Below are 17,007 nucleotides of genomic sequence, written 5' to 3'. Positions count from 1 at the left end.
GTTTATTAAGTCTGTTGGCATCTGCGACCCTCAGCCTGCTCCCCCAGCATGCAACAGCATAGAGGATCGCACTGGCCACCACAGACTCATAGAAAATCCTCAGCATTTTCTGGCAGATGTTGAAGGACCTCAGTCGCCTCAAAAAATAGAGACGACTCTGGCCCTTCCTGTAAAGTGCTGTGGTGTTTTTAGCCCAGTCCAGTTTATTGTCAATGTGTACTCCAAGGTATTTATAGTCCTCCACAATGTCAACACTGACCCCCTGGATTGAAACAGGGGTCAAGTGTTTCCTGGTCTTCCTGAAGTCCACGATCAGTTCCTTGGTCTTTGCCACGTTGAGCTGCAGATGATTCTGCTCACACCACGTGACAAAGGAGTCGAGCACAGCCCGGTACTCTGTCTCATCATCCCTGCTGATGCATCCAACCACCGCAGAGTCATCAGAAAACTTCTGAAGATGGAGGTCTCCGTGCAGTGGCTGAAGTCTGTGGTGTAGAGGGTTAGGGGAGGAAGGGGGAGAGGACAGTCCCCTGTGGTGCCCCTGTGTTGCTGATCACCTTGTCAGACACACACTGTGGGAGACGTACATATAGTGGTCTTCCTGTCAGGTAATCAACAATCCAGGACACCAGAGAAGCATCCACCTGCATCGCTGCTAACTTATCACCCAGGAGGGTCGGCCTGATGGTGTTGAAAGCACTGGAAAAGTCAAAAAACATGACCCTCACAGTGCTCGCCGGCTGGTCCAGATGGGTGTAGACACGATTGAGCAGGTAGATGATGGCGTCCTCTGTTCCGAGACGAGGCTGATAAGCGAACTGAAGGGGATCCAGATGTGGTCTTACTATGGGTCGCAGCTGGTCCAGGATGAGCCTTTCCAGGGTCTTCATGATGTGGGAGGTCAGTGCCACGGGCCTGTAATCCTGGGGGCCACTGGGACGAGGCGTCTTTGGTACAGGGACGAGGCATGATGTCTTCCACATCACCGGGACCCTCTGCAGACTCAGACTCAGCATAAACAGATACCACTGATTATAACTACTGTTTGTATTCAATCACATGACTCTAATTACGTTATTAATACGTGTTTCTTCATCATCTCGTGTCACTGTTTGCCTTTGCTCCACCAGAGGGCCCCAAAGGCTCATCCATGAACAGATCTTCAACCCCAACAGCCAAGGCTGCGCTCACTCGGAAAGCAAAGCACATGCATTTGTAATTAGTGTTCATACAGGAATGGATCATCAAAGACTGTAGGAACTGCCACAGGCTATTACACAACTGTGCTCAGCCGAGCCTATAAATAAAAAGTATCCCCTTTCTTAAAGATTGCAGGGGTAGACCCTGAACAGGCCGTCAGTTAGATAGAATATGGGCAGTGATGAACTGAATGGCTCTTGCTGAGTATATAGTAGTTTACAAAATACTGGAAAGCACAAAAAATGTAACATTGACATCATTAGAAATATAAGATATTGCAACACTGATAACGACCCTTACCTTATATTAAGGTTAAATTAATGTAGGTATAGAAATTCAGGAAGAAATGTTGCACAGAGCACGAATTGAATTTTGGTGGAGCAGTTTAAGCAAGACTTGGTGTGAAGAACTTCTTAGGGAGAATATAAGTGTGGAGGTTTTTAACAAAAAGCTTGAAAAGGATACAGGCTGCAGAAAAAACAATTACAAGGAGGGGGGGCAGGGTTCAAAGGAGTGCTTGGTGGAATGAGCAGTGTAGCAAGGTAAGAGCAGACATAGTAAAAGCACCGCTGAATAGAAACAATTATTACTTACAAAAGAGCACAAGCTAAGCTTAAGAGGTATACTGTTCAAGTGGGGTTAGATTTTCTGTTTGGAGAACAATAGGAATCATCAGCCAAATAGTACACAGACAGGGGAGCACTTGGGATCTCCATAAGACCAATTTTATAAAAAAGAAAATGCAGACAACAAAAAACCATTAAGCAAAGGTGGAAGTTTGCAACGCTCACGTTCAAAGAATTATAAGCAGCCAGATCCAACAAATGTGGCAGAAGAAGGGATGTCAACGACACAAGAAGGGATCTATACAATATTCAAAAACATGTTTGTGATGGAACGCACAAATACAAGAAATAACATCTTTCATCTCAGAAAAAGCACACAAACAAACAGCTGTCCAACATGTAGTGTTGGGCCTGTGATCAGGAAAGAAGGCATTAATAGGAACTTTACAATAATAATAATAATAATAATAATAATGGATTGTATTTATATAGCGGTTTTCTAGACACTCAAAGCGCTTTACAATTCCACTATTCATTCACACACTGGTGGAGGCAAACCACAGTTGCAGCCACAGCTGCCCTGGGGCAGACTGAGAGAAGCGAGGCAGTCATATTGCACCATCGGCCCCTCTGGCCAACACCAGTAAGCGGTGGGGTGAAGTGTCTTGTCCAAGGACACAACGACCAGGACAGACAGAGCTGGGGATTGAACCGGCGACCTTCCTTGTTACTAGATAAATTAGCTTAAGACTCCTTTTACTTTCGTAGCCTTTCTTAGAAAGCTAATGTCACAGGATTATGAACAACTGATGATATCTGTGAGCGCGACAGGTTTAATAAAGAAAGAATTTAAATGCTTGTTTTTCTTTCCTTCCTGTAGGCGCACGCCACACTCCAGTCCAGTAGGTGGTGCTGACGCACCTTTTAGCTGGTTTGCCAACCGCAAAAATCCCCCCAAAAGAAGCCGTCATGTTGTTAGTTTGAGGCTTCTGCTGGTTTGGGGGATGCAGTGGTTGGTTAGTTGAACTCTGGAGTCCTGTACCAACTTAAATCCGCAGAATGATGAAGGGAAAGACGGTTATTGTGACCGGTGCTAACAGCGGGATAGGAAAGGCCACAGCAGCCGGCATTGTGAAGCTCCAGGGTCGTGTAATAATGGCCTGCCGAGACTTGGACAAGGCTGAGGAGGCAGCTCGGGACATCCAGCAAGGCACCGGTGCAGAAAGTACACAGCTGGTGGTCAAACAGCTGGACCTCGCTTCACTGACATCTGTACGCGCATTCTGTGAAGACATAATCAAGGTAGCGATATAGTTGTTTTTGTTACTTGTGTCATCGCCAGAGCCCCAAACCTGGGATTACACGCCACCCGCGTTTTATTTGACATGTACTAAATGGACAAAAGTGTTGGGCCATGTACACATAACACATAAACGAGCCTTTCTGACTTTCCATATAAAATCCCAAGACGTTAATATGGAGCTGCTCTACCCTTTGCAGCTCAAACAGCCTCCACTCTTCTGGAAAAGGCTTTCTTTAGGCTTTATCAAGGTTCTGTGTGGACCAGTCACGTTCATCCACACCAGTCATGCCTTTATAGACCTTGGGCGCTGGTGCAGACTCATGCTGGAACAGAAAGAGGCTACCAGCCCGTGGCCCTGAGAGGTCAAACCCACTGCAACTCAAGAAAACTCAACAGCAAAAACCCACAAAACACAACAGAAGTTGAATTAAAGAAATCTTATGGAACACAGTGGACCAGCTGTGGAAGTGAAAGAGTCCAAAACATGCAAAGGACTGAACTGAGACACGCTGAAAAGACTCAGATGGAGAAAACCTTCAGCATTGCTGAATATCCATACAGTGTGTCACCCGACTGGCTGGACAGTCCACAGTACTGGCTTACATACCACTGAATGCTTGTTAATTAACAATATTTATATTTCTTCCTGGTGGAAAAATATTTGGCAGGTGGCGGCATCCTAAAATTGGGAGCAGCTCTGCAGTGTGGGAATAAGTCACTGGTTTTCTAAGTATGTAGCGGCTGTCGTCTGAGCTGGTCCTGAATGAGCTCACCCACTCTTTGGAGGAAGCTCATTTATGCTGCAGTGTGCACATGCGCCACAGACCTGTTTTATATCTAGTGTGTTTCTAGTAGTAAAAGTAAACCGTGTACGAAATAATCTGTTCTCCTCTTTGCTGTTAAACAGGAGGAACCTCGGCTAGATGTGCTGATCAACAATGCCGGTATCTACCAGTGTCCTTACACCAGGACAGAGGATGGCTTTGAGATGCAGTTTGGAGTCAACCACCTGGGACATTTCCTGCTCACCCATTTGTTGCTGGACCTTCTGAAACGATCAGCTCCTAGCCGCATAGTGGTGGTCTCTTCCAAGCTCTATAAACACGGTTACATAAATTTCGAGGACCTAAGCAGCGAGAAGTCGTATGACAAAGCTTTTGCCTACAGTCGCAGCAAACTAGCCAACCTTTTGTTCACCTGTGAGCTTGCCCGTCGCCTGGAGGGCAGCGGAGTGACAGCGAATGCTGTAACTCCGGGCATAGTGAGGACTAATCTGGGGAGGCACGTTCACATCGCTGTGTTTGTTAGGCCGCTTTTTGACCTGCTGTCCCGAAGCTTGTTTAGGAGCCCCGAAGAAGGAGCTCAGACATCCGTCTATGTAGCTTCTAGCCCGGATGTTGACAATGTGCAAGGAAAGTGCTTTGCAGATTGTCAGCCTCAGGTTCTTTTGGACAAAGCCACGGATCAGGAACTGGCTGCTAAATTGTGGGACATTAGTGAAGTCATGGTGGGGATAATCACATGAGATCAGCGTGAATTTTGAGACTTAAAAATCAATTATCTAATAACCATTTATTAACCAAAGTCTTTCTAGAGAGCACAAAGTTAAACAGGGCAGAGCAAATCCAAAGCCATGTTTTCCAGAATTAAGACTTTTGTTTGTCCTAAGTGTCATATGTTCAAGTCTCATGGTACCATACTTTCCCAGTAGAGCACATTGCTCTCAGACTGCTTTACTTGTGTCTCTTAGAAATGTCAAAAGTAGAACGGGAGCAGAGCGTTCGTGTCTGTGGAACCTGCTCCCAGTCTCGGAGCGGTTAAATTTTTAGTTAATGCTTGTAATGAGGGCCGCGGCAGAACCGTCCCTCAGTTTTGCTGATGTAGAGCTGAAAGTGAAACTGTGGGTTCAGGATTCTTTGGAACTTCCCATGAACTCAACATTTCTCATTTACGCTCCTCGTTGTTTTGCTCCTGATGTAAATGAATGTGGAACACATGCAGTAAACGTGCAGTAAAAATGTCATTAACCTGTTCAGGGATGTAAAGTCATTGTCATAATGTGATGCGGTTGTCTTCTCTCATAAAATTGAAGTGAATCGATATTGTTTCCTCTTGAAAATCATACTCTGGCACATGAAGTGGATTTTTACAGTAAGTTTTGTATTTAACTAGGAAGTGAAAGTCTTGGGCTGTTTTGCGACAGTCGGCCCTGCTGTAGCGTGTTTTTGATGGCAGGAGAAACCTGAGAAAGCACGAGGAGAACATCTAAACCACACACAGAGGAGCCCTGCTGCTTAAACCCAGGATGCTTTTGCTGTGAGGCAGTGCTGACTACTGAGGCACAAGTCTTTTTGAACTGAATGCACTAATACTTGTTGCAGTGGAATTATACCACAGACAGTCGTCCAAAATAAGAGAGTTTGTTATACTTACACTATAATTTATAGCTGCTTCTTTAGCTGAGGCCTGTGTGTTTGTGTAAATCGGCTCAAGCATGCACAGTGTGTTGTATTGTGGCCCTTTTCAACGTCAGTGTTTTATGGACTCAAACTTGAATAATATTGAGTCGTCCATGTGTACAAATGCAGTACAAAATGAAAATGATCTAGATTCTCCTTGGTTTTATTCAAACAAATCTCTGAAAAGTTTTCCTTGTAACTCTTGTCAATAAACATCCACAAAACCTCTCAAGAAATGGTCCCAGTTTCTGCTGTCAGCAGGAAAGCCTGCCACTCGTATCCTCCTGAACACAGACTCTCCTTACAGCTTTTATACGTTTCCATCCACGGTCCGTTGTAGAATGATCGTTTCAGAGTTCAGCTCAGCTCAGTTCATGAATTCATTTTCCATTTGACCTGAATTTCACTCATTGTTGGATGCAGTGGTGCAAAGCATGTCACCACTGGACTGTAGAGCAGTGGAGGCGTGTTCTCTGGAGTGACGAATCACACGTCTCTATCTGGCAGTCCATTGGAGGAGTTTGAAGGTTTCCAGGAGAGCGGTACTAGTCTGACCGAGTGTAAAGGTTGGTGGAGGGGGGGTTATGGTGTGCGGGTGTTTTTCAGGACTCGGTTCCTTGGTTCTACTGAAAGGAACTCTTAATGCTTCTGCATACTGAGACATTTTGGACAATTTCAGCTCCCAGCTTTGTGGGAGTAGTTTGGGGATGGCCCCTTCCTGTACCGACATGACTGCACACCGGTGCACGAGGCAACGTCCATAAAGACATCATATTAAACCCTGCAGACTGTGAAAGCAATGTCACTCAGGTTCATATCCGTGTGAAGGCAGATGAGTGAATACATTTGGCAGTGTAGGTATGATCCTTCATATCATGAGTCTAAAGGTAAAAATAGGTAAGAGTCCAGCTTCAAAAATTCATTTTATTCTGTCTACGATCTTTAAACTGACTGACACACGTTTATTTTCTCAGCCTCCTGGATTAAAATGGAGCTCCTGCTCTTTATTTACCTGTTGCTGAGGTGAATGTAGTTGATGGCTGAGAGCTTGCTTGGTGACAGTTTTCTTTGTCTTTCATCAACATGTATAATGATTACTCAGACTTTTGGTGTAACAACCTGCTGTCAGGCTTGTAAATGCAGCTATTTTACTTCACTTCCTAATTAGACCTCATTACATGGATCATAGCGTTGTGTTATTTCTCCGGCCTGTTTTTAAGCTGATTATGTAAAGAAAGGAAACAAATAATGCTTTGTTGCTGTGGATAATTTTTTAAATTCTATTCAAATTATTTATAAAGAACCAAATCACAACAAAACAAATCAATCAAAGCAACGAGAGTCATCTCCATCAATTCAATTATTATGCAAATTATTTGACCACAGCATCCATTTGTATTTATTAAAAAACCACAAACTACATTTGTTTAGTGTTCAGCTCTTAACCAGCGGATTGATCTGGTTCGCATTTCTGGCTGATTTCAGATTTGACTGAATTTGTAAATTAATTTCTTTTTGATCATGAAGTATTTGTTGCTGGTTAGTTAACATGTTGTGTAAGTGTACAGTATGTGGATTTAGTTCAGGGGATTAAGAGTAATCCACTTTAACACTTACCAGCTCCCTCCATATGCTGCAAGTGTCCCTGCAGTCCTCACATGGCCCTGCTGCCTGAGGACCCTCGATGGGCTTCTGAAAAAACAAACAACACAAAAGAAATTGGAGGTTTTTGGTTGAAAATAACGAGTGAGCTAAACGGCTCTGAAATATCTCATTTGTGTTACGTAATGTTCAAGTATTTAGGGTTATGATGATGCATCCTAGTGTGATTTCAGTTTTCAATGAGGTTTGCAGAACAGAGTCGGACTCGCTTCATTAACAGAATAATTGATCGTCACAGACCCTCTGGGAATGGAGGCTAACCCGATTTTGTTTTCAGGTGTTAGCTCAGTGTATTCTTACATTTTTGCTTTCTCTGAGCATTTCAGTCTAATGATGATAAGCAGCACACTGATTAAGAGTGAATGTTTTGCCCTGTGGCCCCATGCCTTAAACAGATGTGTTGTTCTTTGGGTTTATTTATCCAGCATCCTGTGCAGATTTGTCCTCCTTCCACAAACACAACCGATGAGCCCTTAGTTCATGATGACCCGAAATGCTTCCTGTTTAGTGAACACCCACAGAAGGTTTTGGCATGGACAGTGGGCATTGCAGCACAGGTACACACGGCTCAGGATTATGAGATTATCCTTCAAAAAAACCATCGCAGCTCTATTTACAGCTTTGTTATGACCACAGCCAGTATATAAATGCTGTGAGGAGAGTGGCTGCATGACTGAGACCGCACTTCTTTCTTCTTCTTCTGAAACAGGGTAAGAGCTGGCAGCAAACATGAGCACGCACTGTAGCAAAAACCTTTCTATGAAAGTACTTTTTAACATCTTGAAAGCTTTTCCTGGTTTAACTGTGTGTAGAAGAGTGTGCGTTTATTCTTTTAGATGTGTTAAAATGTAACTTCAGATTACACTCATAAATCCTCACGTTGATGTAAAATAACTCTTGAAAGTGTTAAAAATTCAGAACAAGACTTCATGCAACGACTTAAAGAACAGTGAATGATAGTCCAGTTATACTCTACACATCGTTGTATAAATATCTGAGAGGCAGTGCAGCAGCATTGCTGATACTGACATGCTGTGGCTGGAGCAGTGTCGGTGACTGAAGAATAATACAAGTCACAGATTTACTGAACGGTGGAGGGACCTGCTATGGTGTTTGATTTGGAGATATCATTAGGCTGGAAAGTGCTCTGTCGTCCAAGCTGGTCACTGCCAGTAGGTACAGAAGGTTCCTCGTGAAATAAATGACTGATGTGAGGGTGGAAAACAATCCTCTGTATTTATTGTGCCATTTACGTAAGTATGAGGGAGCGATGAGGCCTGATCAGGAGCTAAATGTGCTCAGTCTCACCTTTGAAAATTGAAACAGGTTTTACTTGATGGCACGTTTTGATCCCTGGGTGCTGCATGCTGATTCACGATCATGGGTCATAGCTGACCTTTGACTTTAGTTTTGGAATAGAGACTATTAGCATACAGAAGTCGTAAAAAAAGAGATAAAACTATTTTCGTGTTTGAACTTTTTAAAGATGAATGCAACAGCAGCCGAGCCAGCGGAGGGCTCCAAGCCTGCTCCTCCTAAGTTCAAGCAGAAGGGATCTCGGCAGTTTAAGAGCAAAGCTCCCAAACCTGGACAGAAGGGGTGAGTTGAGTAATTATTTACACTTATACATCAGTTTCTTGTACTTTCTTTGAATACTTTCCATCTGCCTTTCCAATAGCTTTGACAATGATGTCCCAGGGATGGAGGAGCCTGGAGGTGAGTGTGATTATTATGTTTATTATGAAGCTGTTTTATGTTTAAATCTTATGCTTGGCTTTTATTTTTCTTACCTTGCAGACTCTGCAGTGGTCTGTCCCTGGGAGGCCTTTGGTGACATGGAGCTGAGCGACCTGGCTCAGTTTGGCGTCGTCTAAACCCACCAGCAGACATGTGTGAATGTTTGGAACATCTCTGTGGTTCCTAATGAGAGGATGAGGAGCATCCTCTGAGCTTGGCAGTCTCAGGGTCATATGGAGCCTCTGTAACTCTACTGTAAATGGAGAAAGGAAACAGTGGAACCTTAGATCTGTAAACTATCAAAACAAAATCAAGCAAACTTGCACTGAATTTAAAGGACCCTATTTAACATTTAACAGCCTACTGCTAATAAATCCACAGATTTGTCTTTGCTGAGGACTTTGTGTAGATTAATGTGAAGAAAAACAACTGAATCCATGTTAAGATTTGTGAAATAAGACATGTTAGGCTTAAGTGTATAACAGCCGATAACTAATCCCTGCTACACATGGGTCGCAAACATTTTGCCACTAAACCTGTTGCCCATGGCAACGAACCCGAGCATCCTGAGTTGTTGAACAGCCTAACTGCCACTCATCAAAAACTATTTGCAAGTGTGCTGAGGAGACCTGGTATTTGAGTGTATTTCATAAAATGTTTGAGAATTAAAAACTATTTATGGCATTTTTTTTGATATTATGTTTTTATGACCAGAAGCTTTCCCTTGACCTCAGAGGAATCTATCTATCTATCTATCTATCTATCTATCTATCTATCTATCTATCTATCTATCTATCTATCTATCTATCTATCTATCTATCTATCTATCTATCTATCTATCTATCTATGCTGTTCATACATGCAAGTAAAAAATGTTTATAAACAGAATTTATGACAGCAGAATAATAATCACAGCTTGCTGAAGGTTTAACTGAATGTTGAAAGTTAATGTAAATGTCTTCATAATAAATGGATTGGACTAGTTTTTACGCAGTGCTTTTTTATTCTACTGGAGCACTCAAACTGCTTTAAAGCACATATTAGCCAGTCCCAGAAGAACACTGGCATATGTAATAATCCAGTTATGATTACATGTTCTTATATGTTTTTTTCAGGCATGTTTATTTTGTCAGTAGAGAACGTAGACACTCAAAAGCTTTTAGTCTGTGTAGACAAGCACTCCCCTGGGAAATCAAAACTGAACTGAGAGGTCTGTGCCTGTCAGGTAAGCCTAATATTTTGGCACTGGCCTGTGAGTTGACATGTCCAGTTTATTTGTATTAAACATGCATTGGTTGTAAATAATAAATTGACATAAATGTGTAGAAGTGAGAAAAATGACAAAAGAGGTCATCTTTTCATAAATATTTCAGGGTAGCCTCATCATGTTCCACCATCTTTAGTCCATTTGACTACATGGTAGCGTCAAAGCCCTTCAAGAAGTAAGTCTTGCTGAGATGTAGCCATGAGAGGAGAACAATAACTTTTGTTTGAGTGCTCAAAAGGACATTATTGTCACATTATTGTGTTGGTGGAGTGAGGAGCAAACAACACTATTTCTAGAAATGGTAAATGGACTCATTCTTATATAATGCTGCTCTACTTCAGTGTCCTCTATACAACATGTCTCATTCACACACAGTCATGCAAACACTTTTTTCTAAGCCCTCTAAATGACATTCACACTCCAACAAACACATCAGCAGCCGGTCGGTGTTCAGTATCTTGCCCAAGGATACTGTCAGAGGACATTATAACCTTTTACTCACTACTTGATTAGTCTTTTCACCAAGTACTTTTTTACTCTTATTTGAGTAACTTTTTTGAAGACTAATATTTTAATGTAATGCTACTCTTACTTGAGTACAATTTTTGGATACTCGACCAACCTCTGGATACTGTGGCATACAGACTGGAGCAGCCAGCGATCGAACCATCATCATTGTTATTAGTAGATGACCTCCTGCCACAACCACCGCAAAGAAACCCATCATCTATAGGTCTTATAGCATCAGCTGGACTTGAGACATGACGTATCAGGGAAACTGGATATGTGAAATCATTGAAAGTGCCTTAAACGTATTATTTATAATGTGCAGCGGGGACATCGATGTACATGTAGATGTCACAGTCAAGGTAACAGCCTTCATGTAACATTACAAAACACGTGAACAAGATACAGAAGTTCATTTAGCAACGAAAAGAAGAAAACAATGCAACACAAAATAAAGTTAATACATTTCAACATTTCCCAATTGCTAGCCTCGGCAGCCGGGGATCAGTCCACCAGGGCCTCCGCTCCTGGCCGCGCTCGGCACACAATGCACCTGACCCCTATGGCGCCTCCTGCGGGTGGTGGGCCTACAGGAGGATGGGCCCATGTACCTTTTTTGGGCTGCGCCCAGCCGGACCCCATGGACTTAGGCCCGGCCACCAGACTGTTGCCCTCGGGCACCCTCCCTGGGCCTGGCTCCAGGCTGGCGCTCCGGTAACCATATCCCAGGCAGGGTGAACTTAGCCTTTCACTCAGAGGGGTCTTCTGAATCGCTCTTTGTCATGAGCAATGTCTTTGCCATGGGAGAACCTACCAAGGGGCAAAAGCCCCCGGACAACATAGCCCCTGGGATCCCTGGGACACAGAAAACCCTCCACCACAATAAGGTAAGGTAAGAGATAGGGATAGGGTGAGGAGTTTAGCAATCCAGGAGGGGCTCAGAGTAGAGCCGCTGCTCCTCCACATCAAAAGGAGCCAGTTGAGGTGGTCAGGGCATGTGATAAGGATGCCTCCTGGGTGAGCTATTCCAGGCATGTCCCACCCGGAGGAGGCACAGGACATGCTTGAGAGATTATATCTCTTGGCTGGCCTAGGAACGCCTTGGTGTTCCCCCTGGACAAGCTGGACAAAGTGGCTGGGGAGAGGGAGGTCTGGGCTTCTCTGCTTAGGCTGCTGCCCCCGCGACCCGGCCCCAGAGAAGTGGTCAAGAAGAAGATGGATGGATGGATGGGCATTCGAACATTACTTCACCTGTTCAGATTCAGTTACATATGGAAAAGGAGTGGGAAGAAGTGACACTTATTTAACCCCACCCCTTCACCATGAGTTATCTCCCTGCTGTTACAGAATTTCTATTTACAGTTCTTTGAGTGCCATGTTTCTTTCTGCTGCAGCACATATCTAATGACAGACAGGCTGCTAATATCAAAGAGAGCTGGTTTAATTAACCACCTAAGTTACCATTAAGTAGACACCACAGTATTCACTGCTGTTGGCACATTGATGACATGCAATGCCAAACTTTCAGACGTGTTATAACAAGATGTTGCTGATTAAAAGTCAAGAGATTAGCAAATTAAAAGATTAACGTGTCACTAACCTGCCACGCCCTGTCAGGTTAGTGAGAGCGAGGCTAAGCAGCAGTCCAAAGCTCTTCAGTTTGACTGTGCAAGCAGACGCCTTGCAGTCATTTCTGCAGAACTTCCATACAAACACACTTGGGGTTTTTTCCTTCAAGCTGGCAGAGGCCATGGGACAAGAAGAAAGTCACAATGAGGAGATGGACTTGGCAAGGATTCATGAGCTGTGTGTCATTTTCATGAAGGAGTGTCCGAGCGGTGCCCTGCACCTGCATGAGTTCAAGAAGATCTTTGGAGTTCCAAGCAGCTCTGTAGAGGAGTCCCTTTTCATAGAAACAATATTCAACTCGTTCGACACAAACAAGGTAAAAAGACAGAACAGTTTGTCTTTGTAAAAATAAATGTACAACTTCACTGTAAATGTACCTTTTTGTTATTTTTAAACAGGATAACACACTGGATTTCCTCGAGTATGTGGCAGCACTTCACTTGATCTTACGAGGTAATCTTGAAGATCGGCTCAAGTGGTCCTTCAAGATGTATGACAGTGATGGAAACGGCAGGCTGGACAGGACGGAGGTGAAACGGCTTGTCAGGGTAAGATAAACTGTGTGATTCAAAGTTTTCTTTTCATTTTGAACAGTATGTTAAGAGTGAAGATTTGTAGAAAAGGAGGATCATCTGTGTATAATCTGTCTTAACTGTGAGAAGTTACCTGGTTTCATAACACAGATCTTTTCAAGACAGCTTAAAGTACTACTCCTGTGCACCAGATTAGGCCCAGGGGTCATGTAATGCAGCCTCACGGGACATTAGATGAACACATAATGAGGCCATTCTGGGAGGCTGCTGTTGTAATTTACTAGAAGCTTCTAAATTTGGAGACATAAATGCTGGTCATTTATGGTAAAAGAAAACTTTAAACACTTTTTATTGTTTTCTTCTTGAAATAACAAATCTTAGTAATTCTAAGTCATTAGTTTGTTAACTGATGTTAAAACAATCTTATTTGTGAGCAAACAGACCAAGTGTGTATACAGCTAGCCTTTTTTAGTGTTTGTGTGCGTGCGTGTGTGTGTGTGTGTGTGTGTGTGTGTGTGTGTGTGTGTGTGTGTGTGTGTGTGTGTGTGTGTGTGTGTGTGTGTGTCAGACCACAACACAATATGCTATCTGCACCTGGATCTTTTTTCAGCTATGCATCATATTTAGCAAATCACAAAGAAACAAAACTTTGGCAGAGTCGACCCTGTCAGAACAGAATAAACTTTCCTGTCAGCATATTGGAGGACAACACACTGTATATTTAGGAGATTAGATCTAAATTGAATGTGAGTGTGCTTGATCATCATTTCATGTGTCTCATGCAGATTCTTTACAAAATCAAACTCCACAAGACTCACATAAGCATGACTCCATCCCAAATCTGTGACCGAATCTTCCAGCTGGTTGACCAGAATAATGATGGTGAGTGTAAACCACTGCACTATGTTGTGAATATGCTGTGATTGTTCTGAATATCTTAGACATGAGACGTAACATGTCTCATGGTCTCATGTCACTGTAGTTTGTTCCTATACTGACTTCATATATGTTCTGTTTTCATTTCAATGCATCCAAAATAGTAAATCACCACAACCTAATACGAGTTTATCGTTAACTACCCACTTTTAGTTTTAAGTATTTAGATGTTCCAGTTGTCTCTTCTAAGGAGGAAGCAGGTGTAGTAAAATATGAATCTAATCATAAACTCTGAGGTGATGGAGTCTTGGAGCTTCTTCTGAGAGCCTCTTTAATCATCTCTGAGTATATCGTCATCACTGGAGCTCTGATACTTGGATTCACTGTGGCAAAAAGAGCAGAGCTTCAATCTTCATGCAGTGGACTGTGTAATATGAATGCATCATTGTGGGCCATATAAAGCAAGGATTTTTAAATGAGCTTTGTTCACTCTGTCACTGTCATAGACAGAATAAAGATCTGATTAAAAAATATGTACATTTCTTTATACTGCCATAATTTATATTAGATATTGAAATCTGAGTATTCAGCTCTAACCTGACAGGACAAACTGTAGGTGACAGACACTGAACATTAGCAACGAGAGAACATGGCTCGCTGATGGATCTGTGGTGGTGACTCAGACAGTAATAGAGTCTGACGTGGATCCACCCTTAATAAGCTTGTTTTTAGTAACTAAAATCTGTTTTTATGTCAGAACATTTTATTGTTTCAGCAGTTGTTGTGAAGTTGTTCTTCTTAACTAGAAATAATTCTGCCATCGTGCACTCTCCTTGCCCTCTTTCAGTTTTTATTCCTGAGCTGTGCACTCATTCTTATAAATTCAAATAAAATACAGATTTTACTTTTTGATTCAACTTCAGATATCATGTCTGCTTCATTTGTCATTAAATAGCAAGGAGGCAGACCGTACCTGGTCATGAAAGTGGTTGTCGGTCAATTGTCCCATTCATTTTGAGCCTTTAAACTGGGGCACTGTTTCTAGAAAAAGCTGTAATTCTTAAACATTTAATGCAAAAAAAAAAAATAAAATAAGACCCCTTGAATTAAAGCTGCAACTCAGTTACATTTTGATTATTTAATGTAAAATTGCCTGTAATGGTGTAACACTGCAAAAATGTGACTTTTCCCCAAACATCATAGAAGCCGTGGTATAAAGTCAACAGTGTGGATCGTGTTTTTGTGCCCAACAGGTGAGATAACCTTGTTGGAGTTCATGGAGGGAGCTCAGAAGGACGAATGGGTCATGGACCTACTGAAGCTTGATGTCAACGCCACCGGCTGGGTCATTCAGAACTGCGGCAGACTGGAATCAGCCACATGATGTATTTGGAGGCCGACAGAGTGGTGCTATCTACATACCTGAGCTTTAAAAGTTTGCCTTTGTCTCCACGTTCATCTCCCTGAGGCTGTATACTCTTGATTTGGACATTATACATGAACCTCTTCTGTTGGTAGTGTTCAATCATCAGAGTAATGTAATGAAAGATACTTACAGTCATGTGAAAAAGACATTTCTGATAGGACTCTGTAGAGTTATAGAGTCATTGTTAGCCTGCGGGTCTTCTTTTCTTTTTTTTCCCGCCCGCTCATATGTAGTGTTGCTGTGTGCTGTTCTAAAGTGCATTTAAAACACAGGAGAGCATGGTTCCTGCTTCCTATCAGAGAGCAGCACGGCTCCTCCCAAAAACCCTCAGTGTCTATATGCATTTAAAATTGAGGGTAGGGCACCAGCGCCAGAGGTGGGTTGGAATACACCGACCATCCTCTGGATGCTGTAAAATGTGCCCACCCCCAAGGCCCTATATGTATGTGTTATGTGAGAGTGTGAGTAATGTGGATGTCTAGGTTGCAGAATAAAATTGAGGCACAGGCGGGTCTTCTTTTCACAGCAATAACTTCAAGGAATTATTCACTGTGTGAATTTATCAATCTATCCATTCTCTGTTGAGGGATTTTGACCAACACTTCTTTACAATAGTGTTGATTGAGGTTTGCAAGTAAATAATTTATGCACAGCAGTTCACTCAGACTGAGGTCTGAATTTTAACTGTGCTGAGTCAAAACTTTGACACCTTCTTTTTTAGCCTTTATGTGCTGGTGTGCTTGGATCCGTGTTCTGTTGTATGACCCAGTTTTAGCCAAGCTTTAGCTCTTGGATAGATGGCCTCACATTTGACACTAGAACACTTTGGAACACAGAGTTTTCCATGACTGCAAGTGATCCAAGCCCAAATCATCACCCCTCCACCACTGTGTGCTTGACAGTTGGTATAGACTGTTTCTGCTGTGCTGTTTCTTCTTCGGTGAGGTATGTTATGGTTAAACTTGTCCACTTTAGTGTCATATATGTAAAGGACATTCTGGAAGTCTAGTTTGTTCAGATGCAACTTTTCCCACCTAAGAGTGCTGCCAGAAAGTCTAAGAACATTATTAAAGAAAAGACAATAACAGATAACAATAACACTGTATTATGTCATGCAGGAGTGTGCCAAAGGAGGCAGCGTAACACTGAATGTGAGCATGACTTTTGTTTCTTTGTTGCACTTGGAATCTTTGTCACGTGTAATAATGTATCCATTTAAACTTATTACAACAACTTCTTTTGCCCTTTTACAGCAAAATAAAACATATTTTGTTCACAGCAAGTTGTATTTCTGCCATTTTATCATTTGGCAAGAGAGACTAAAAGAAACTTTCTGATGAAACCAGGCAATACGGTAAAAAACTAACCAAAACAAGGAGCTGAGAGATACTAAAACTGGTATAATTATCTGTGGATTTGTCACTTTATGTACAAATTACACTACATACTGTACATGTGGGAGGACATAGGACAGGACAGGAGATTATTTTGCACCTGGTGCCATCAAACTATATATATATATATATATATATATATATATATATATATATATATATATATATATATATATATATATATATATAAAAAACAACACCCAGCACGCCCCTGCGGGCGGTTTATCCTTCAAGCTCGGGTCCTTGAGGGTCCTGCGCAGTATCTTAGCTGTTCCCAGGACTGCGCTCTTCTGGACAGAGATCTCCGATGTTATTCCCGGGATCTGCTGGAGCCACTCGCCTAGCTTGGGAGTCACCGCACCTAGTGCTCCGATTACCACGGGGACCACTGTTACCTTCACCCTCCACATCCTCTCGAGCTCTTCTCTGAGCCCTTGGTATTTCTCCA

The 17,007-nt window shown here is 42.5% G+C and overlaps 3 protein-coding genes across 4 annotated transcripts; all 3 read left to right on the top strand.

Moving 5' to 3' along the window:
- The first annotated feature begins 2,660 nt into the window (after positions 1-2,660).
- Positions 2,661-5,760, top strand: rdh14a (retinol dehydrogenase 14a). The gene is made up of 2 exons (XM_026142640.1): positions 2,661-3,068; positions 3,977-5,760. Exons 1-2 carry the CDS (start codon positions 2,826-2,828, stop codon positions 4,592-4,594), a joined length of 861 nt encoding a protein of 286 aa, XP_025998425.1. The 5' UTR covers positions 2,661-2,825; the 3' UTR covers positions 4,595-5,760.
- Positions 5,761-7,818: 2,058 nt separating this feature from the next.
- Positions 7,819-9,611, top strand: LOC113006638 (retinal cone rhodopsin-sensitive cGMP 3',5'-cyclic phosphodiesterase subunit gamma-like). 2 transcript variants are annotated; one of them, XM_026142753.1, is made up of 4 exons: positions 7,819-7,900; positions 8,677-8,789; positions 8,869-8,906; positions 8,988-9,611. In XM_026142753.1, exons 2-4 carry the CDS (start codon positions 8,677-8,679, stop codon positions 9,062-9,064), a joined length of 228 nt encoding a protein of 75 aa, XP_025998538.1. In that variant the 5' UTR covers positions 7,819-7,900; the 3' UTR covers positions 9,065-9,611. The 2 variants fall into 2 exon arrangements, with proteins under 2 accessions (XP_025998538.1, XP_025998616.1); XM_026142831.1 differs by lacking the exon at positions 7,819-7,900 and having other exon boundaries at positions 8,605-8,789.
- A 2,273-nt stretch (positions 9,612-11,884) lies between these two features.
- Positions 11,885-15,511, top strand: guca1g (guanylate cyclase activator 1g). Its single transcript, XM_026194556.1, has 4 exons — positions 11,885-12,646; positions 12,729-12,878; positions 13,649-13,745; positions 14,993-15,511. The coding sequence occupies exons 1-4, from the start codon at positions 12,452-12,454 to the stop codon at positions 15,121-15,123; spliced, it is 573 nt and encodes a 190-aa protein (XP_026050341.1). The 5' UTR covers positions 11,885-12,451; the 3' UTR covers positions 15,124-15,511.
- Positions 15,512-17,007: the final 1,496 nt, after the last annotated feature.

This window comes from Astatotilapia calliptera, chromosome 1 (genome assembly GCF_900246225.1).
Source record: "Astatotilapia calliptera chromosome 1, fAstCal1.2, whole genome shotgun sequence".
In the NCBI taxonomy this organism is placed as follows: Eukaryota; Metazoa; Chordata; class Actinopteri; order Cichliformes; family Cichlidae; genus Astatotilapia; species Astatotilapia calliptera.
Note: the sequence above shows the minus strand (reverse complement) of the source record. Positions and strands in the feature narration are given on the sequence as shown.